The sequence below is a fragment of the Rhodamnia argentea genome, chromosome 2, assembly GCF_020921035.1.
Source record: "Rhodamnia argentea isolate NSW1041297 chromosome 2, ASM2092103v1, whole genome shotgun sequence".
NCBI classification, from domain to species: Eukaryota; Viridiplantae; Streptophyta; class Magnoliopsida; order Myrtales; family Myrtaceae; genus Rhodamnia; species Rhodamnia argentea.
Genome location: NC_063151.1, coordinates 31,901,870 through 31,923,990, shown reverse-complemented (window position 1 = coordinate 31,923,990; position 22,121 = coordinate 31,901,870). Strand labels below are relative to the sequence as shown.

General features: G+C 40.2%; 2 protein-coding genes and 1 pseudogene across 3 annotated transcripts; all 3 read right to left on the bottom strand.

The window, feature by feature from the left end:
- Nucleotides 1-4,735: 4,735 nt before the first annotated feature.
- Nucleotides 4,736-10,298, bottom strand: LOC115739771 (ACT domain-containing protein ACR3). 2 transcript variants are annotated; one of them, XM_030673039.2, is made up of 9 exons: nt 9,951-10,298; nt 8,050-8,140; nt 7,821-7,936; nt 7,643-7,688; nt 7,039-7,153; nt 6,838-6,905; nt 6,013-6,633; nt 5,463-5,567; nt 4,736-5,292 (listed from the first exon to the last, which is right to left on the bottom strand). In XM_030673039.2, exons 3-9 carry the CDS (start codon nt 7,889-7,891, stop codon nt 4,966-4,968), a joined length of 1,353 nt encoding a protein of 450 aa, XP_030528899.1. In that variant the 5' UTR covers nt 7,892-7,936; nt 8,050-8,140; nt 9,951-10,298; the 3' UTR covers nt 4,736-4,965. The 2 variants fall into 2 exon arrangements, with proteins under 2 accessions (XP_030528899.1, XP_030528885.1); XM_030673025.2 differs by having other exon boundaries at nt 8,084-8,140; nt 9,951-10,297.
- Nucleotides 10,299-13,315: 3,017 nt separating this feature from the next.
- Nucleotides 13,316-16,796, bottom strand: LOC115736629 (annotated as a pseudogene).
- Nucleotides 16,797-17,741: 945 nt separating this feature from the next.
- On the bottom strand, nt 17,742-21,045 carry LOC115739763 (2-oxoisovalerate dehydrogenase subunit alpha 1, mitochondrial). Its single transcript, XM_030673013.2, has 9 exons — nt 20,653-21,045; nt 20,037-20,174; nt 19,693-19,875; nt 19,267-19,424; nt 19,056-19,155; nt 18,865-18,976; nt 18,549-18,688; nt 18,142-18,327; nt 17,742-18,026 (listed from the first exon to the last, which is right to left on the bottom strand). Exons 1-9 carry the CDS (start codon nt 20,959-20,961, stop codon nt 17,859-17,861), a joined length of 1,494 nt encoding a protein of 497 aa, XP_030528873.1. The 5' UTR covers nt 20,962-21,045; the 3' UTR covers nt 17,742-17,858.
- Nucleotides 21,046-22,121: the final 1,076 nt, after the last annotated feature.

The following is a 22,121-nucleotide window of genomic DNA, read 5'->3' as shown; positions in this document are numbered from 1 at the left end:
GAGTTAGTGTCCAAGTACATTCCTCTTTCCTGAACGATTTGATTTGGGGTGAGGACAAAATTCCAAAAGCCTCTGGCCCTTGTGTCTCCAAAAAGTTTACTGTATGTAGAATGCCTAGCTTATCAAGATTGTGAGCAATGACATTGAAACCAAAAATTAAATAAATGAATCAGAAAGCATCATCATAGGCTACCTTAAATTGATAAAAAAAATTCCCACATTCAAAAGCCAATGATTTCGTAAAGAATAATGCTACACATAATTAATGCGAAAAGTTCCATCATATCATCCCCGAAATGTGTACACTAACATGCTCGCGTGCAAGTTTTACCCGGTAGTTAATGACCGAGTGTATCGATTCTATTTCGAGATGTCCATAGGCTGAACTTTTAGGTTGAGAGAACAATTTCCAGCATCTGAGTTATAAGAAAAAACAAATTGTTTGCATGTTTAAAAGCTATATTCCATGATTGCATATATTCTGCATCTGAAACTATTAACCGTGAAATTGGAATGATTATTCAAGTTGACGAGAAGGAAGTTTTTTCATTTAACTTGCATGGGCCGAATTTTGAAGATGATGAAATGAACAAGTTAATGGAAGAAATTCGTGCATATAAGTTATAGAAAGAGAAATTAAATGCTCAAAAAGTTGTATTACACGATGAAAGTTATATTCCATGATCGTGCGTACATGCATATTTGATTTTTCATCCAAAATTATTAGCTGACATTTTCCAAATAAATAATTTTGGAGGGTTATTTGAAGACTTAATATCTTTGATCTTAGCAAATTTCTAATTCCTACGCATGGGGAAAAAGTACCCAATTAGCCTTAAAATTTATTGTACGAATGTAAATTCAGTTATAAACTTTTCAATTGTCAATTTAATCGTAAACCTTTACGCGAAATTTCAATATTATCCATCCGGTCAATTTTCATAAAAAAATTATTGACGTGATGGTTCAGTTATCGCCGGTAGTCCTACGTGATACATGCTATGTTAACGATTTACTGCGAAAGTTGTCGAAAAGGACTACATTTAAATTTTGATAAAATTAAAAAGTTTGGGATTGAATTGAAATCCCTGCAATAAGTTTAGGACTAATTGGACAATTTTTCTGTCATACTTATATACAGATTTTCTTTTGAAATATCTTTGGACTAAATTTTTGAGTTGATGGAATAAATCCCTAAATTATGTCATAAATAAAATTAAATGTTTAAGAATTCACATTTCATGACTGCTCATATTCATCATTTAAAATTATTAGTAGTAAAGTTGCAATAATTTTCCAAGTTGATGAGAACAAAGTCTTGCATCTAAGATACGTGACGAAAGAAAAGATTGATGGAACAAATTCATGCATGTAAGTTATTAAAATAACATCTAAATGAAAATTTATCTTCCCTGATGAAAGTTATCTTACATTTCCGTGATTGCACATAGTATATCCTGCGGAGATTTGACCTAAATAGTACTAAAGGATTATTTGAAAAATTATGCATCTTTTTTGGAGATAAATGAATGCCAAAAATAAATGGACATAGATTTTAGCAAAAATAAGGACCATAATTACAAAATCTTTTGAGAGAAAAAATATGTTAAACTCGGCTTAACAAAGAACCCATTACTTAAACTTTTAGATTATTCAAATACGATTAATTTAAATATCAAATATAATTCTTATCACTTTAAAATTGGTCAAAATAAACTTTGACTTAAGGATCACAATAAGTTCCTTGAATGAGCTTTTGAAGGAGTTTCGGCATCACATACATCTTGAGAAGTCTTGAAGATAATTCTCATAATGAAGTGCACTTTAGTTGACAATAGTTGACAAAAAGGTGAACAAATAAATACAAGAAAATCAGAGAAATCAACGAAAAGTTACCAGCTATTCCAAAAATCACGTACAACCCAATTAAGATTAACAAAGTTGAGAAACATATTTGACTTGTAGTATCAATAAGGAATATGTCCTAGAAACAAACAAAGAGAATTCTAGATATACATTTTTTTTGGAAAAAACTTTGCAGATTTATTTTTAAAATACAAATTCAATAACAATTCTTCCGCAAGATATCCAACCATCCTTTTTATGACACACTTTGGTTACATTCTTATGAGTTATGAGGCATCTATAAACTCTTGAGAAAGCAAACAAGATAGACATCAAATGATTAAGTAAAAAGAAAAGGGAGAATCTCCATACATAGCTCACGTGGAATCTTAAGATATCTCGAGTGAATCCTCTCTAACCCTCAATAAATAGAGAGGAGCAATTGAAGAAAAGAGAATAAATCATTTCATTCGTGTAAAATTTTGTACATAAATAGCTTGCTCGCTTTTTATAAGCCAAGTCGGTAGCACAAAGGTGAAGATTTTGGCCAATGGAGTAAAAAACCATCAAGAGAGGGGAATTCACATTATTACTTTATGCTTTCATAATGTATTGATTCATATTATTTTACGTGTTCGATAAGTAGCGTGTACATATGTTATGATTCGAAAAGTATTACGCTCCTTCGCGTGTCATTTTTATTTTAATTGGAGAAGAAACCTACGTGATAAGATTTGGAGCGACTTTAGCAAAAGATTTGCTTGATGCAAAAATTCATTTCTCTACAATTTTCTACCCATTACTTCTCTTACGAAAATTCACATAAAACATAATCTTTAGAGTTAATAAAGGGCATTATATATATGTGTGTGTGTGTGTGTGTGAAATGTTAGACTAGGGCAAAGCAACCAAAGTAGGGAAAGTAGGAAATGCACTGATGCAACAAAGCAAGAAAGTGTTGAGTTTGATCATCACCGCATGCAGCCCTACTTCCACTCCCATCCATCCGTAGTGGTGGTGGGTCCATCGAAATGCTCCATCAATGGCTGTAGATGTTTCAGATACGTTATGCAACTTTTTTTTTTTTTTTACTATTTTGTACCGTACGATTGCATTCCTTCTTTATCTTTCTTTTGTATTTATACTCTGCATTTTTCTAATAATATCTTGACCCATCTTCTTTCCCTCCCGAGGAAACGAACTTGCCCTCTTTTGCCGGCTGATCTGGTGAAGCGATCATGTATTCAGCACAAGTTCTCGTCCCCATGCATCACCTGTCCTTGCATGAGCGGATGCAAATCATTGAAATGGTGAATGGAACTGAGGAATTTGCGCAGGTCATGCGTATGCATTTGATGTGTGAAGATAATGTTGGCAGTTTTTTTTTTTCTGTTCTTTTGTTCCTTTATCATTTTCTTTGTCATCTAGCACTTGGGAAAAAGGTTTTTAATATGTTTCCGATGACTTATGACTAAGACATAAACATGTCAAAATGGATCATAAGCTTGTTTCTTAACTCCTAGGCTGAGTTGTTATATGGATTAGTTATATTCACTAAATATGTCATAAACGAGTTTACGTATAATATGAATGTTAAATGGGTCACATAATAGGTGATAAATGAACCATGAATGGGTCATAAATGGGTTTATAATTTACTTGAACTCAATCCACCTTTAAGACTCTCTCTTTATTCTCTCTCACCATCACTCGATCTCACGCTCGCTTGCTCCGCGCCCCCACCTCAATTTGGATGTGCGTTTTCCTAAATTAGATTGAATTTGAAAGTGTTCTAGGAATATTGGCCGGGTCAAGTATGGTTACTATATTTGTATTACAATAAATGAGTCATAAACGATTTTAATGGGTCTATTCAGACCATCCCATGTATGATCCCACCCGACCAATCCTTTTGATGAGTCTACTTACATGTGCGTGTGAAACTCACTGTTTCTCGTGAGGAGAGGGTGAATATATACATCAACAGATATATTAGACTGAACAGATGATGTTTCGAGATTGCTGCGGTTTATACCACACTGACCCCCCTGCGAAGAGAGATGCTTATGGAATAAATTCGATCCTAAGACGACATCAAAGCCAAAATGCACAAACTCCCTTTTATCGTGCATTACCATGACCAGGAATATCCGAGAGCTGAATTGATACAGAAGGTTACAGCAGTGGAAATGAGGATAACGCGACTTGCAACTTGCGACACGAGTGAAACTCACAAAGCAAGCACGAAAGCACAACCCGCTTGAAGCGTTATTCTCAAGTTCCGATGCCAAAGGCGGTCTTTAAGAAGGAAATAAAACCAATTTATGAACTTCAAATCCAAACATACTCTAAAGAAGTCATCATTCAAACGCTAAAACAGGACAACTGTAAAATAGAAAATGAAACCATCTAAAATATTGTTCTGAACTACCTAAAATGTCATCTAGAATTACACGTAAAGAAACAAATAAAATAACAATCTTGGTGAATATCCGACCCTGTATTGAAAGGTAGAACGCTAAAAGCAGCCCACGAATTTGGCGGCCATAAGGTAATCTTGCATAGAGTTTTAGGAGCAAAAGAACTGCAAACTTTGGCTTAGGATGAATGTCAGAGAAGATGGAATGAACACGAAAGCTAGTTCAGCTTGCGAAAACTGGATGTCATGAAAGAACACCTTCAGGGATTAATCATGTATGTATATCATGTTCTGCTTCTACCCTCTGTGATTTTGGAGGCATGTGTTTTCTCTCACTGTATCAAAGACTAGAAACAAAAAGAAAGTTACAGAAAAGAATCTGCACAGGAGAATACTTATAATGCCTCGCATGAGTAGAACCAGAAACTATTCACAGTTCCTAAGAGAGTTACGTCGCCAAGTCAAAGATCCAAGAACAAGCAAGTTTCACATTTATATGTCAGCTTTTGATGTTTCTGGTCATAAAACAAGAAAGAGGATCAAAGCAAATCATACTTCAAGCATCATATCTTACAGTTACCACCACAGATGCAAGGAAGCATGGCCATGCCGACAATTTGTCAACAGATGGCTTATTCTCTATACATTTGGAGAACGCTCGTTACCAACCTTTATGGACATTCTTTGCTTTTTATTGGTTTTCAAGCCAAGAATCTCTCCAGCAGATTCCCGAAGAAAAAGCTTGTTTTGGCCCAGTTACTGGACTCGGGAGCCTTGGCGCTCCCACTGGATGGGACCTTCTTCACATTCAGCATCATCGTGTGCCCGATTTCCTTGCGAAGCGCCTCGATGGTTTTCATGTCCACGGGGTTCCCCGAGGAATCTCTCACATAGAACACATTCATGGCTTGCTCCCCGACCGTGGTGACTCCCGCTCTCGTAACCGACAGCCCGTTCTCTCGCAGGATCCTCGTCACTTCAGATAGCAGTCCCACTCTATCCTTTGCGCAGAGCTCTAGGCTTAAACCCTGGAAAATATCAACATTTAGACAGAATGCAATAAGAGGATGACTAAAGGACTCATAGTAGTTTTCAAAATTGCAATTTTTCTTCGTTGGTTGTGTATCTACATTGAAAGTGTGAAAGTAGGTGAAATGGGAATTCTTCCCGATTCATTTTTGTGAGCATTCTCACGCACCTCGCTTACTCTTCTCCGAATCGCAGCTTCCAGACATTTTATGACCCTTTCCTTCTCTCCTTCACTATCAAGAGTGCAACCATCCATATGACGAATGTAATACTCCTGAAAGATCACAAAACCAATTCAGCACATATTCATGATTCAACTGATCAAGTTAAGCCGTAAATAGCAGAGCAATTTGTCGCCCATGGATTATGTCGCTCCAATTCAGTTTGGATATTTAACTATGCCAATCAGAGAGATGAGCATGCAGGCGTTGTGCAGAAGATAAGATAGCCAAGCTAATAGGCTGAATGTCATCTTCTGAAGGATATCAATGTCTAACTCTTCATCACTGATGCTACTGCACAACGTACTGATGCAAAACAATTTCAATGATTCAGTGCTGACCAAGCCATTTCAGACGATGCAATTGAATTACTTTTGCCTATGGATGCCAGTATGAGTGACCAATATTGTTTCATTTGGGAGTAGTCTTTCCATGTCTGTACTAGAAGGAGAAATTTGATGATGTACTAGCTAATTGGGAAAAATATCAAGGAATAACCTGTGATGCATCTGGGCCATCTGACGATATGGTAGCATGAGAAACAACATACTGCATGTCTGTGAGCGTGCACACTATGTCAAAAAGTAGCTTCGCTCGGTCTTTGGATCTCACACTAACCACCGAATACCCCTTCTCCTTACAATGCTCAACGGTGATTTTGGGTTTCATCAAGGGAGAATACTTGTCCGCATCGGTTGTCACCCCACAATTTTCATAATCCTTATCGGCGAAAAACATCTGGTGCAGTCGCCGATCAACATGCGTGAACCCCATGGAGAAACTGGTGCGGCCCACTTTCTCATCATCGTCATCCCCGCGGATGATGTTTTTGAGCTGCTCTTCCATTATTGATAGTCTGTTTGGATCATCCACCGCACGGCAGTTAATCTTATCGTTGACGTAAAGGACGCAAGCTATTCTCCTATTGTGTGTCCAAACTTCAGCAGCTACCACGTTAATGTCAAGGTTTGCTAGGACAGCAGAGATTTCAGATAGGAGACCTGGGCGGTCTCTGCCAATGAGCTCGATAGCTGTGTGATCACCAATTGAGTGCACTCCAACTCTTTTACCCGGCCAGGTCTTGGTTCGATCTGTGCGGTGGCCATTTGGACCTAAAGCCTGTGGGAAAGAATACATCAGAGGATTCCCTTTCAGAATGTTAGAAAGGGGAGGATTCTTGGCATGAAAATGTTGGCTCGCTTTTCTTCCTCATCAAGTCAAAGACCTCTCAGTGAAACCTATTTCAGAGGCGCTAAGTCTTCTCTTTTTCTGACACACAGAAAGCAGTAAATGCAGATTCAAGAAACAGTGAAAATAACTTACTTTCTCTATATAGTCAATGGTTTTAGAATCCGTGAGTTTCTTTCCGTGGTGATCAGTGACATGAAACACTGCCGGTTCAAAGAAAATAAAACGTCACTACTCGTGCTTGATGTAATAATTGACATAAAGATAAGTTGCACAGTGAGGATTATGAGATTGCCATGACCGACTCTCCAATCCTAGAATCTTTGGCACTCGTACCGTCCATAAACCATCCTCCATCAGAGGAGATGTAGGCCTTGGTGATGATAAGATCAAGGTCTGACAGTATTTGTACAACTTCTAGCAGTATCCCAGGTTTATTCATGCTATCAACCTGGATATCACAAAGCATACTTATCATGTACCCTAATTACCAGAAATTTTGTGACTGTAGTGCATTCTGAGTATGCAAATGTAGATGACTACTCTTCCAAACCAGAGTGTCAAGCTAGATTGCATGACTTTTATTGGTCATTTCTAAGACTACTGTTTTGCTGTCAGAGGAGTTTACAAATAAACAAAACATGAACGATCTGTCTTTTGCCTTCTTGTACAAGCAAACATCGCATAGTTGATCAGCATCATTTTCTCGAAGACATTGCTTTATATTGCAATTCCGCATAACAGAATAACCAAGCCTAAGAAAAGATTAGAGAAGAGGCAATCATATTTACAAAGCCTTCTATTACTCAAATAAAATCTAGGGCTAAAGCTACTGACTTCGAGAGGACCTCAACAGAGGTATTCACTCTGTCATGGGTGGGGAACACCCAGGGTTGCTAGCCGCCCCTCCCACCTTTCTACTTGTAAGAAAAAATCTTACCTTGACAAGTGTGCAATCGCTGCAACTGGTATTGTCTACAGACACCCTGCAAGAGGCATTGAAATAAAAATGTGCTCCCACTGAAAAACGAGAATGATGCAAAACAGCGAGAAACAATGGAAAAGGCCCATATTTCATCTACATTACTCGGACATTAATAATTCAGAGAGAGGAGAACCTCGGAGGGTTGATCCTTGTGCTGAGGTTCTCATACTCAGGATCGAAGTATGGCCAACAGACTTTAGCCATTATAAAGAAAATTCACACAAGGAAGGTGGTCTCTATCTCTTTAACCTGTAAAACGGGGCATCAGAATCGCCAATGTGATCAAAATTTGCCATTACTCTAATTATTCACATAGGGGACATTCCAGTCGAGGCAGTTTTTTGTTTTCAAACTCAAAAAACCTTCTTGAGGCCATAAACTGGATTTCAGAATTACCGCAATCACTGTTCCTCTCTGTAATTTGAAGATATGCTCCTATCATGATAGCATAATCTGCACAAATAATATAAAATTACTAGGTCAAGATTGCGAAGCAAATTGGTCCAGCAAAATTTCCAAAGTTTCCGTTGCATTGCACTGAGAATAAACAGGAACATGGAAAAAAATTTATGTAATAATCTTCACTAGCAATACTGTCTAATGAAGAATTCCATTTGAGTCTCCAACTGCTCTCCCCTTGACTTAACAGTGTTCTTGAAACAAAATCTTATCAAACAGGTTACTGGTGAACACAGCAAATAAGATGTCTACAAAATGATATTACTTCCATAACATGTAATAACTTTGACATCAATCCTAAGAAATGTTTAGAGACTCACTGCTCCACCCAACAGGCATTAATGAGTATGCAAATAGTAGCAGATGCCCCATTATCAGGAAAAGAAATAGTTGAGAGGTCAACCACATACAACTTGATTCCATTTCATCTACAAATTATTGACCCGTCAATGACACAGGCACAACTACCGTCAACCGAGCACTGTTTAACTATTGGTTGGTTAGATCTCTCTCTCTTTCCCCCTCCCACCTTGAGGGAAGTCTAAGTGCTCTGGAGAACTACTTCATCCATCTATCAACCTATGGCGGACAGCAAACTGCCACGCTTTTCATTGTTTTCACCCTCGAGATGTTACCTACCGAACATTTTGTACTGTGTGATTGATTGGGCAGCCGTATTATAGATTGAGCCATCCAGATTGAGAATATGTTGTATGGAAGAAGTTGTAACATCCCAAAATTTGTACTTAAACAAACACTGAAGCTAATTGGTAATTACCTGATAATATGGCACAATGAGACACACAGTAATTTTGACTATTTGGAAGTTTGTGGCAAAATCATCCTCGCAATCACAAGAAACGACAGGTTCCTCACAGTTTCTCAGCAAGTTGTCATTGCAAGTTGGACAACAAAATGGACAACGCAGCCGCCATTGCTTTCCCTATCACTTTGTGTTTTCTTGGCGCACGAAAACAATTCCCTACTCACTATTATTCCCACTAGTTAACCATAAAAAGTCCAAACAAGATCCCCAGAAAATCAGAGTTCCTTCAATGGTTCTCTATCCAATTCACAGTACTCATTCCAGAAGCTCGAAGGTTCTGCACTCCATTTTGCATAAAAGTAAAAGGGAAAGAAAGCATTTTTTCGCCCAAAGATAATTTCTTTGAGAAGTAAACTCTCGCACTACATGGCATGACCGATACGATCGAGTTACTTAGTATCATCAGGAACAGTACTCACCAATTATTTTGAGAATTCACCTCACTGGCCATGGCCAAGAAAGAAACCCGCGTTCTCCCAAGAACAGAGAGCAACACAATTTCTTCAGTTCTTAAGAGAGAGAGAGAGAGAGAAAGAGAGATGAATTATGGGGAATGTTTAAGAAAATGGTGCCAGCTCAAAAATCTTGGGGGAATTGAATTCCTGGAAATTCAAGGAAATATCTTTGAATGGGAAAATGGAGCAAAATAAGGGAATTGATAGACCTTATACGCAACTAATCAGAAACGGAAACAGAAGGGAGGGAAAAAAGAGAGAGTCAGAAAATGTTTAAAGCGGAGTGTCAATTAGGAAAGAGCAAACTTAACAGCTCACACACCTCATCACAAGAACGAAATAACGACAATGATGCTACAGATAAAGTTACGACATTTCAAAGGAAACAACTGGAAGAGAACAGACATCCACTTCTGGGTTTTGAAACTTCAACTCCAGAGTACAGAAAAGAACAAGCGAATCAGGGAAAAACAGAGAATAGAACAGAGGAAGAGAAGAGAAACACTCGTTCAGAGGTTCATACCTGCAAGAAAAGAAGGAGCTTTTGTCTCTTCACATCTCCGTGGAGATCGTTACTGCTCGCCCAACGCCACAAAGCGGTCGCCCAGTGCCAGTAATATCAAAGCACGAACCAAACCCTCCACTACTCTTGTTCATCCTATTTTAAATGACGGCAATTCTCGTACCTCAGCTTTCGACGTTTCTTTTTGGGTTTTTCGATTTGATCATCAGCTTTCTACGTTGGATTAACACTTCCCCCACAACTCACTCACTCTCTCTCTCTCTCTCTCTCTCTGCGTGCATAATAAAATATGGAAGGAACCGTGAGAGACTGCGTGGATCTAGAGCGCCTCTGCTCTTTAAATATCAGATTTTTTCAGGCGGGCCGTTAAGACAATAGGTGTGAATTGGCTGATCGTGCTTTTTTGCTAATGCCACGGCGACCAAACGTTTGTCCGTCACCATGTCACGCGCCTCCCGGTTCGAAAGAGGCGGGCGGCTGAGGCGCTTCCACGTGGACGTCGGATGCTGGGTGACGAATACGCGCGGGGGCTTCTTCTTCGCCGTTTAGATCCGACATGTGCTGGCCGTCGCTGTCCTGTCCATAGCTCTAATCACTGTCGGAGGCACATAATCCTCAGCCTTAATGAACATATTTGACTAGGAACATATATAACACAGTAAAATCTATGAAATTTTACTTGTTATTTACTTAACGAGTACCTGCGTGCACTTCTGAGTAAAATCCTTCCAAATTTTGACTGGTGGAGGACGAAACGAAAAGACATTAGGAAAAAATAAAAAAGCCGCGATTTTTAAACAAAACCAAATTTATCCATTGTACTCAACTTGCATGGGTCAACTAGACATGTCGATTTGGTGAAATCATACATGATCAGACTAATCTAACATCTCATATGCCTCGAGCTCACATGAGTCGAGCATGTATGAGAACTATTCCGCCTTTTATTGTTTTTTTAATCGATGTTTCCTTCATTTTCTCTCTGCTCGGTATAGTTCGTTTTGTATGTAAATATCTTTTTTCCTTCGGAAAAAGTAGAGAAGTCGGTCAGTGTGATTTAACTCTACGGATTAGAGAAATGGGAAATGGGAGGAACTAATATGCTTACTCCTCTATTCACACTCGAGAAAAAGCATCGCGCCTTACCTTAAATTTGATGTAGAGGCAAAGTATGTCTATAAGATAAAGAGAAGAAAAGGAAATAGGAAGTAAAGAAATCCAACCTCAAAGAGATGGGGGGAAAGATGCAATTAGGCCAAAAGCACTACTCTTAACATTATACGGATCCACCGAATTAAATATGGGCGAACGATTATTCTCCGATGTTATTTTACGGATTTTATATCGTTCACATCCTCAAAAAGTATCAAACGTATTTTAGTCACTTGACCCAAAAAAAAAAAAATTACCTGTTCGAATATATTATTTGTCTTGTGATAATTTTTGTGCGCGATATCACTTAAATATCACCTGAAGAGTGAGTTTACACATTTATTTAAATACATTTTTTTTCCCAAAATCAGGAAAAATATTAAGAAAAATGAACTATGAAGGTTTCAAGAGAATAAAACGTGGGCATTGGATCCTGTCTTTTGTCTGGCTTTTCCCATGTTTTGAGTGGATCAAGGCCCTCCCCGTTTCTCCACCACCCCTTCTCAGGATTGATCAAAATTCCCCAACCAAATGATTCTCCATGACATGGCATGGATCCCTCATTTTTTTTATGGTAAATTGACAACCTTAACTTGCTTCATTTCTTAATGAATGGTTATGACATAACCCATGACGATTCCTCCTCCTCCTTCTTCTTTTACTTCGTGCATCATCTCGTTCGTCCGACAAAGTAGTTCTGTCATCTCTGTTCAAGCGTGCAACACGCGATGATCTGCATACAATTTATTTCAGTGATTAACTTCGTTCTTTAATCTCTGATTAGAGTCGTCGTGTTCATGCAAGGACTGCTTGTGCAAAGAAAAAAAAAGTAAGAGTTCAGCAATCGTTGGTATACTTTAATCAAAGTTCAAGACTGTACGGAAAATAGAAACGAATTCGATTGGTACCGGGTTCGAAGACTTCCATGATTCGAGATCCGATTTGCTTAGAGTGGTCTAAAAGGGCCTGAAAACACCAAATGCGATAGGAAAGACTGGTTTCTTTCTCTCTCTTCGGATGCAGATGAACGTTCGCGGAGTACTGTGTGTTTGTTCAACTCCATACACACAGAATGCCTCGAGACATGATTGCGATTGGGAAAGAGAAAAAAGAAAAACACTTTGAAGATGCGCATGGAAAGTAAGAGGACACACGTCCAGGAAGATGGAAGATGATGCATAGGGCACGAGAGAGAGAGAGAGGAAAAAAAAAGAGAGAAAGCTTTAACAATCTTTTCATGAGTACGGGACTTTAGGACGATGGAATGAGGAACTTCAATGGATGATTAGGGGAAAAGATTTGGTGGCCAGACTCCTCGAGTTATCCTTCCTAGCAACCATAAATTGCATTTGGACGGAACGGCAATATGAGATAGTTTCAAAACAAGTCAACTGACTTACATATTATTCTGATTAAGGTGCGTAAAAATGTAAAAGGTCGAGCTTCGCTCTACCAGAAAATCAGACCTTCCTAGACAAATATCGTTTTGGCTACAATTCGGAGACTTCCTATCTCCATCTTTTCGAATTATTAGCTCCTTTTGCAATGCTGGAGGTGCCCCTAAGCTGCTATATTTCATCTGCTTTATAATAATTACAATTTTCACCAACAAAAAAATCTTTTCATGAGTATTTTCAGCCTGCGCCATGAAAGACATAAAGAGGCATGATATTGTTTTGTTCATAGTGTAAGAAGAAGCAACACTTTTTGCTCAAATAAATCTATAATACAAGCTCTCTCTTTTGTTTTTACTTTTTCTCTAAGAAAGAGGGGAACGGGCACATAAACTTTCTGATCCTATTCCTAAAAGGTCAAAGTTGATCCATACCCTACTAAAATTCGGTGTCTTAGTACTTGAATCACGAGATCATGACCATTGCAGCAAGTCATTTCAAGATTCTTTAAGCTCTTCTAAAGGAAGTGAATGGCGAACTCGTTCAGACATGAAACAACTGCGCCGAACTTCTTAATCTAGGGACTGAAACGACTGCGGGACTCAACGCATATACGCGGACCGACACGGTTATCCTTTGACGTAGAGCCCTAATTAACACAAGTAATGCACCAGAGTATGAATGGAGAATCAACCCAGGGAGGGGAGTGGAGTGGTACCAAAATTGTGCTCCGAAGGCCACACTGTCGAACTTTGGAGCGTCACAAGGTGATTTTGATTCATAGCATTGGACCTAAAGTTTAGACTTTCTTTTTTTTTCATGTGGGTATTTGTCCTGCACGGACAAAGAAACGCAGCGAGGTCGTTGCTAACATACACATGATGCAAAAAAGTGGGCACTCATTATTGTATGGAGGTGTGCATTTTACTGGGTGAGGCACAAGACATACCTCCATAAACATTAAAAGGGAGGTTTAAGGGAAAACTAAAGATAATTACTTCGATGCTCCCTCTAGTTTTGGAGTCGATTGCTCTGCCCTTCAAGGATCTGCACAACCTGTAACAGCAAAGCAAAGGACTCTTTTCATATGGATCTTAGTGAAAGAAGATAAAAATGAAATCACTCGTCTAGGTGGGTTTTCGCGGCTGCACAAAAATTTTGAGATTACCTCTCCCATCGAGGGTCGTTGCTCGGGATTCCTTTTCAGGCACAAGCGCGTCGCTTTAGCCATGCGGTAGAGCTCGTATGGGTCGTGCGACTCGCCGATCCGTTCATCGACAAGCTCCTGCAGTTTCATCTCATCGAGGAGTGGCTCCGCCTGCGACACCACTCGATAGATAAAAGAATTTATAAGGGGGGAGAAGACCGGCCGGAAGATGCATAAAATGTTAGGACCAAATTAAATTAAACGTTGCTCGAAAGCTTGAAGACCTGATTAATGAATGAACATTACCCACTGTCTCAGAGACTGATATGGCTCGTCCCTCTTAGGGTCAACTACCTTGCGCCCGGACATGAGTTGTAAGAGAACCATCCCAAATGCATACACATCTGTTCTTATCGAAACCGTACCATTCTCTGCATATTCTGGTGCCAAGTACCTGCAAATTTCAGCAAAAAAAATCTTAGCTTTAAACTAGAAACTAAGTATAAAAACGCGCAACTCTTTCTCTAATAATCCACTCAAATGACAAATTCATCCTCACCCTAAAGTTCCAAGAATCCTGGTGTGCTCTGGATCATCACTTGTTTTCCACTTAGCTAGGCCAAAGTCTCCTAGCTGTGTGAAACCAGGAAGTTCAATCAGACCCAGAAACGTATGATTCACCTAGAACATTGCAAAGGCATGGATTTAATTTGGTGAATAGGAACAAACTCGAATTGGCTTATAGTTACCATGGGCACGAACTCGTGCGTGAGCAATATGTTACTGGGTCGCATGTCGCGATGGATTATCGGGCCGCCGCGGCACTCTTCGTGTAGAAAGCGCAGACCTTTTGCCGTTCCGATGGCTATCGCGTGTCGCCGGTGCCACTCTAAGACACTTGTTGGATTGTCTACGAAAAAGGCACTTCTCAAGTAATTATCAGAACCCATGACCAGCAAGATTGATAAATTGAAGTTTGGTTTAGGTTTCAAATTAAGGAAACATCAATTACCAAATAAATGCCAGTCAAGGGATTTGTTGCAGATGAATTCATACACCAGCACATTGAGGTTCTCCTTGCAACAGTAGCCCAACAGCATCACAATGTTCTTGTGGCGCACGAAACTCAGCACGTGTATCTCGGAATTGAACTCCATGAACCCTTGCGCACTGGCCTCCTTCCGCACCTTCGCCGCAATCACCTGACCGTCGTTGAGCACGCCCTTGTAGACGTAACCATACCCACCTTCTCCGACCAAGTTATCCTTAGAGAAATCCTTGGTTGCGAGCTGTATCTCGTTGAAGTTGAAAGGCATAGAATCCTTGATATATGGTTTGGTCCGCGTGCCACACCTTGCACAAAGGATCGGCGCTTCGGAGAATCTTCGCTTAGGGGTGGTCTTTTTCCGGATGCCTTGATAGATCGAGATGATATTGTTCTCCTCTTTAGTCGGCCTTCCTGAATCACCCACAAAAAGAGAAAACGAACAATTATCTTATCTCAAGTGAATTTACATCCAGCAACAATCAACTACTTAAAACAGGTTGAGCAAACTTACCCTATAATCAAAGATTAGACGTAATCTAAAATAAACATATTACAAAAGAATAATGGGAAATTACCCATTTCAGATGAAGTCGTGTCGGTATTGAGCATGTCAGAGCCTTGTATAGCATCATTGGACGAGGATTCAGTCCCGTGGGAGATGTCGGGTTGCTCGGTGATCTCCGCGACATGTCTAGCAACTGACAGTACGGACTTAGTAATAGTGTAGAACGACTTGGGCTCGATCGAGTTCGTCTCGATCGCGGTTTCAGTCCTCAAAATTTCCACCGACAGACTATCTTGAACCAGTGCAACTTTGCAAGGTATATGTTTTTGGTAAAACCTCAAGTCCCGTCTTAAGTGCCTGTCAGGATTATCAACCACAATATGGTATCCTCATGACTACATTGCTAGGCCAATGTGAAAACCTTTTATCCAAGAAAAACATTCGGACATTTACGCGCCAGGAGATGATGAATTCACAAGATTTAAAAGTAGCGTTAGATATACCTGTCAAGAATGACCCAAGTTGCATTGCAGGTTATGGCCTCTTGGAGAATCACGTGCTTAAGTGGGTCTCCTACTGTTATTTTGATCTCAAAACTTACCTGAATTACAAAAAGTACATGGGAAGAATGATTAGCTTTATCTCTTTGAATATCTATGCATGTAATGGAGAACAATGTGATGTTCTCTTTGCTCCCTTCACCTAAACCCTCAAACCCTAAAACTCTAAATCCTAAGCTCAAACCCTAGAGCTCTAATTTTAAAAAAAAAGGCAGAAATATGAAGTTACATAACATCAATTCGGCTATACACAGTTGAAAAGATATTACCCCTTGGTCTTCACACTTCTCAGCACTCTGCAATAACATGTTTTCAAAAGAGTCAATCTTCTTGGAGACTTCTTCCTCCATTGCACGAATCGATGAAACATCGGATCTGGCTAAAATGTGATACCCCACTATGCAAAGGAAAATAATACATCCTCAATCATAAATTTATAGGGAATGTTGAATTTTTCTTCTGCTGATGAAAAGAACTTGACCTTTCTCTAAGTATTGACGATACACTCCAAAAAATAAGAACGATGAAGTCAAAAGACTAATAAAAGCGTCCAAAGCAAATCAAACTTTGAACGTTGATGGACTTTCTAGTTTGTTAAACGCAGCACTGAAGTAATCGCAACCCAATAACACGATACGTCGATACTTACTAGGGTGTGGCACCTTATGTAGCACCCCAAGCACGACGATGGTGTCGCCTCCTCGAAGAATGTCGCCTCTCGTTTGCACGCTGTTGAGCGTCACCCCAAAGTCGTCCTCACTGATTACTTTCGTAGCGTCATACGCGATGATAACATAGGATGGAGAAGGAGGAGTCTCCATGGGACGCAGTTGCTCGGCGATCACTCGAAAGTAAACCCGATATGGAAGATATCCAACGACCTACGAATATCTAAGTTCATACAGGACCTTGGGTTAACAGATAACAGAATATATAGGACAGAGAAATTCAGCTTATGGAATGAGTAGATGAAGGGACGAGGATTATGAGTGGAAACTAAGATTGGTAATCGAATGAGTTCGATCAAACAAAAGGAAAATGTCCACTCTTCCATTTTCTTTCAATTGAGTCTTTTCCCTTGGGTGCTCACCTTGGAGGGACGAGGAAGATTCGTAGGATTTTCAGAAGAGATGCTACTGAATATTCGGATCATTGTCCATAAGAAGTTAAGAATGGTGGCCGTCGACATAGTTAACCGGGGAAGGTTACGAGGCGCACAATGGCGGTAGATGTTTGACTACCTTTAATTACAAGAGTCCTCAAACCATCTTCATAACCTTTTCTGGGTGGCCATTAACACCAATGTCAGTGCCTGGATTCTGTCTGATGTCGTGACCAGATGCGCGAGGACTCTTACCACATTTCCTCATACTATACAGCCAAATACGTGAGGCTAATATTCTCTCTTCCTTTTACGTAGATCAGTACATTTTCTTCTCGACGACTCCGGGGCGCGAGCGCGGAGGCCAGTGAAACCGCCCGTAAGCCTTTTAAGTCGGTTCGGTCCGGGACTTTGACTTGGCCCTGACCTTATAATTGACTAAACATATAAACTTGTAGCTAAGATTGCTAGAAGATGCTAAGCATAAATCAACCCTATGAGCTATTCGCCTCATCGCCATTTGTATCCAGAGTCGATAATGAAAATCGCGGAAATATGATACGGGGATACAGCCTTCAAAAGCGTGAGATGGTTTAAATCTGTACAAACATCAGTCGAGCGGAGAGAGAGAGAGAGAGGTTGGAAGGCGATGTCGGCAACACCACGAAAAGGGTAAGCCGCAGAGACGCTCGCCTACGATAACAACTCGTCGGGCGAGGGTCCAACCCTTGCTTGATGACGACTCGTGCACCTGAGCAAAGGTTCATGTTCCTTGATCGCGCAACTCACTCTATCCACCTCCCTAACCCTTATCCCTAACCCCCTCTCTCGACTATTCAGCATCACATGCCAAATTTTGCCATCGCTTAATTCGATCAGAAGCATGTAATAGTTGTCACTGTATATCAATTTTAAACGGTGATCATATTAATCTCGGGTTTCTAATTACAGAAGCCTTGCTTCAGAGACAGATTCTTTTCTTGCATAATTGTAAGTCCATCTACACAGGGACATCAAGTGGATAGTCCTTTGGGTGTCTTTTGATGGTCTCTCTGAGTTGACTCTCTTGCTCATGAAGATTCGATGGAGGAGTCTCGTACACATCCCTGAACAATTCTGATAATGGAGGTTTCTCATACTTCTCTGCAGTCTGAATTGCTTGGAGAACCTATCAAGAGGAAAATTACGTTACAGAAGTTGTCGATGTCGGCCACTATGTGAGCGAGCATTGAAAATGATCTTGCCGAAAGATATTTATAGAATGAGGCCAAGGCAAATTTTACCTGAGTTCTAATGTTGTTTCGAAGCTCGGCCTCCCTTTTGTCGTCCCACCACATGTTCCTTTCAACCCATTTTCTGAATCTGTTTACAGGGTTTCGCGACATTTTCCAGTACTCGATTTCGTCCATGGGTCGATACTTTGTCGAATCGTCTGATGTGGAGTGGTGTCCTACTCGGTAAGTTAAAACCTGTCGATAAATAAAAGCATAGATTTAGCAGAATTCTCAACTTGACATTGCTACAACAGTTTGCACTGAAAATTATGACTCTGAGAGGAAGAACATACCAGCTTTAAACCTCTATTCATGAGCGAATGATTTACTTAAAGTTGATCATATCTTTCTAATGCATCACAATTCGTAGAGTCAATGAAAAAAGAGTGAGACCGATTGCACAGAATTAGTCCTACCTCAATTAATATAGGCTTTTGATCCTTGATTGCCATTTCACGAGCTTCACGTACCGCTGAATAAACAGCGAGAGCGTCGTTACCATCCACTCGAATACTACGGATTCCATATGCTTGGCCCCTTACAACAATGCCGTCACCTGAAAATACACAACAACAAGATATGTTCTCTATCGAAGCCATAACACATAGCCAATTCAGAGCTTTTTGTTACGTATGATTTCTAAGTTAAAGGTGTATTAACTTAGAGAAATTGCGATCGCACGTCAAACCTAATATCAGTATGTAAAATACAGCAAGAGTGCAAGATGAGTACTTCGAAATTGTTCTCTTATGTGGGTACTGATCGCCCATCCGTTATTTCGACAGATGAAGATGACCGGGGCTTCCATGACCGCTGCAAAGTTCAAGCCAGCATGGAAATCTCCCTGAAAGGAATGCTCGATTCAGCAGCTCTCATCCAACAATAGAAACAGAAAATATATAAACAGAATGTGCGCTAATAACCTCGCTAGTGCCGCCATCACCAAAATATGCAGCCACACATGCACTTCTCTTATCCATCTTAAGAGAATATGCCGCACCAACAGCCTGAGGAAGTTGAGTTCTGGAGAAGAAATAATTGCATGCCATGTTGGGAAATCATATTGACAAGTGATGTAATTTGAGAGAGATCCATGAAGAATTCAAATGAAAACAAATAGAGCTGGAGCCTCACGCGATTGGCGACGACACGGTGAAATAATTGTGCTTATTAGATCCATAATGAATTGGCATCTGTCGACCTTTTCCATAGTCGACCTTGTTACCGAAACACTGGTTAGCAAACTCTTGTAACGTGAAACCGCGCCACAGTAAGACACCATGTTCTCTGTACTGTAGCATAAACCAGAGTCATTCAACGTCAATTACCATCATGAGTTAACAATAGCTAAAAATTCTGGTACCGCTCTTATCCAATATGCTCGAACGAAACGTTAGAGCATCCCTCTGTTTGGTCGCCGAATCAAGACTAACTACGTTATCTCAAAACTGATTTTGCAACAGACGTATACAACGACACAATCCATGGACATGGACATGGACATGTACATGAGCACTTTGCATGTGTCTACGTTTCCTTCATGAAAAATAGAAAACATACCTGAGGCAAGACGACGTCATCATCCGTAAGGGCAGCTGCAGATGCTATGTTGATAGCTTCTTCCCCCATCGATGTGAGGTAGAACGATATCCGACCTTGCCTTTGTGCTTCATAGAAAATGGCATCCATGATCTGCAGGGTGACCATATCTGTATACATTTTCACGGCGAGTTCCTCATTCACCTAGTTAGGATGGACAGATGAATAAATCATCAAATTTACAGACGTGACACGAACTTATAGGATTTGAATCAGACCGGGGAACCAATTGATGCGAGTTAGACCAATGTGAGTTATATTCATTCCAATATAAGTTCAATGTCCCTTCATAAAGTTGAAGGTACCTGGGCAGAGCAATCATACTCAATTGGCTGTCCATAGTCATCGAGCACTCGATAACACGGTACTCTCTTCTCGGACGACTCCGATATGAATTGCATTTTGGAGGTAAATGCAACCTTTCCGCCCGGGAAATCCAAGACCTGCAGTCCCATGCTAGCGATCAACAAAAAGAAGCAGAATTTGCATTCTCTGTCGACTTTAAGGATATATTGAGCGAATAACCGTTGACCTTTTAGGCCCACTGGGCTGGACCAAGTGGGCTTGAAATGATTTCAATCAGGCCCAAACGGTGAACGAGCCGGGGAAGCCCAGTCGCAACTCTCAAGTTAAATCTTTAAATTTTCCTAATGATTGGAGAGAGAAATAGCTTGATGCCACGTGAAAGATGAGTATTTTAACAGGCCCAAAAGTTCCGACCCAAGAAAAAAAAAAAGTCCAAAGATAGAGGTGCCCCAAACTTTGGAGATTAAGGTTGCAATTTAGTTTGTTTTAGTGATTTAAGTTGGACCATTAAGTAGGCCTTAACAAGGAGGAGAGTGGACGACGGACCAACAGTCGCCGGGACCTCTTCGCACGTCCCCACAAGAAAATTCCAAAAGCCCCCCACGTGAATCATACCTGAGCATCGTCATCATCGTCGTTGTCGTCATCGAGATCATCTTCTACTGCTTCTGCTTCTTGCAATAACTGGAGATGCTTCTCAGCTCTGGTGGACTCGAAGCGTTTGGCCGAGAAGATCGGGAGTCTGGCTGGCGAGATCCCGTCGGTTGCGCGTCTGATTCGAACACTCATAGGAGGTTGCATTACAGGCGCAGACGCACCCTGGAGATCAAGAATTGCACGGGGGGATGAGGATGATGATGGGCACTTGTCGTTTCTTCTGAGGTGATGAGAAACTGCTCTGGTTCTCCTGAACCAAGTTGCCATCAGAATCACGAGAGGAGGAGGAGGAGGAGATGTAGATTCTTTCAAAGAGAAACAGAGAAGGAGATCGATGTGGGGATGGCAATAATCAATCTGGGGCGTGCTTGTGAAGATGATATGGCCCTTTTAATTGCCAGATGTGACACATCGTTTGTTCCCATCTTAGGTGAAGTTGACCCCACTGCCAACTCATCACTGTCCTCATTTTTGTCGTCGTCTTTGCGTTGACGCAATATCAAAAAAGAAAAATAATAATAACAATAATAACACAAATAATTAATGAACTTCAATTCAATACACAACATAATCCTTAAATTTTTAGTTCGTACTATGTGGTCCATAGATTTTTGGTAAATATTCAAACCAGTCCCGAGACTTATGATAGTATTTAATTTCATCATTCAATTTACTTAAAATCAGAAACAACATTTGAATATTTTCATATAGTCAAAGGGGCTAGTTTGACCATGTATCAAAAGTTCAAGGTGCACATTAAACAAATTTAAATTTTAAAAACGATATTGTTCATTGGGCTAAAATTCAAAAATCACATCAAATAAATTAAAAATTTATGGATCACATTGCACATTAAATCAAAATTTAAGCACCATTTGTGTCATTTTCTATGAAAACAAATTCCATTCATTGACAAGCACCCTTTGATATACATTCGGTTCTTTCCATTGATTGCTAAACCTGAACTATCCAACTCTATGGCCATTTTTAATGAAAACAAAGTCTTGGTTCGTCCCCGCAAATCCACCTGCAGTCCTCGCTAGTATCTTCATGAGGTGACGGTGACGGACTCGGTCAGCGTGAACAATAAGTATGCCTCGAATAGACTATTTCTCCATGAATGTGACTTTCACTCACAAGAGAAAAAACCTGAACTCTCCACAAAGTGATAAACATTCAATGGGAAAGTGCCGTTGATGTCGCCATGGGGGTCCCCGGGTCATCATCCATTGCACTAGACTGGACGGTGATGTACCATCGAGAAAAACTTGACTGAAGAACGGATTGTGTCCACAAATATTTGCTCTATCCATTTCACTCGCCAATTCCTTTTTCCCTGTCTTGATCCTTTGCAACGTTTACAACCTATGGAGATATCGTGCCATGGGGTCCAACTTCACTCCAGTCTTTCATAGCTTCCGCGGTTA

Bases quoted from the DNA above. Each gene is read 5' to 3' on its own strand.
- LOC115739771 (XM_030673039.2), bottom strand. From the start codon at position 7,891: ATGGCTAAAGTCTGTTGGCCATACTTCGATCCTGAGTATGAGAACCTC. The intron at 7,154-7,642 runs GTAAGATTTTTT...TGTGATATCCAG, and splicing joins GCGATTGCACACTTGTCAAG to GTTGATAGCATGAATAAACC. The intron at 6,634-6,837 runs GTAAGTTATTTT...TCTTTCCCACAG, and splicing joins CCATTGACTATATAGAGAAA to GCTTTAGGTCCAAATGGCCA.
- LOC115739763 (XM_030673013.2), bottom strand. From the start codon at position 20,961: ATGGCAACTTGGTTCAGGAGAACCAGAGCAGTTTCTCATCACCTCAGA. The intron at 18,689-18,864 runs GTACTCATCTTG...GTGTATTTTCAG, and splicing joins CATAAGAGAACAATTTCGAA to GTGACGGCATTGTTGTAAGG. The intron at 18,027-18,141 runs GTAAAATTTGCC...TCCTCTTGATAG, and splicing joins GAAACAACATTAGAACTCAG to GTTCTCCAAGCAATTCAGAC.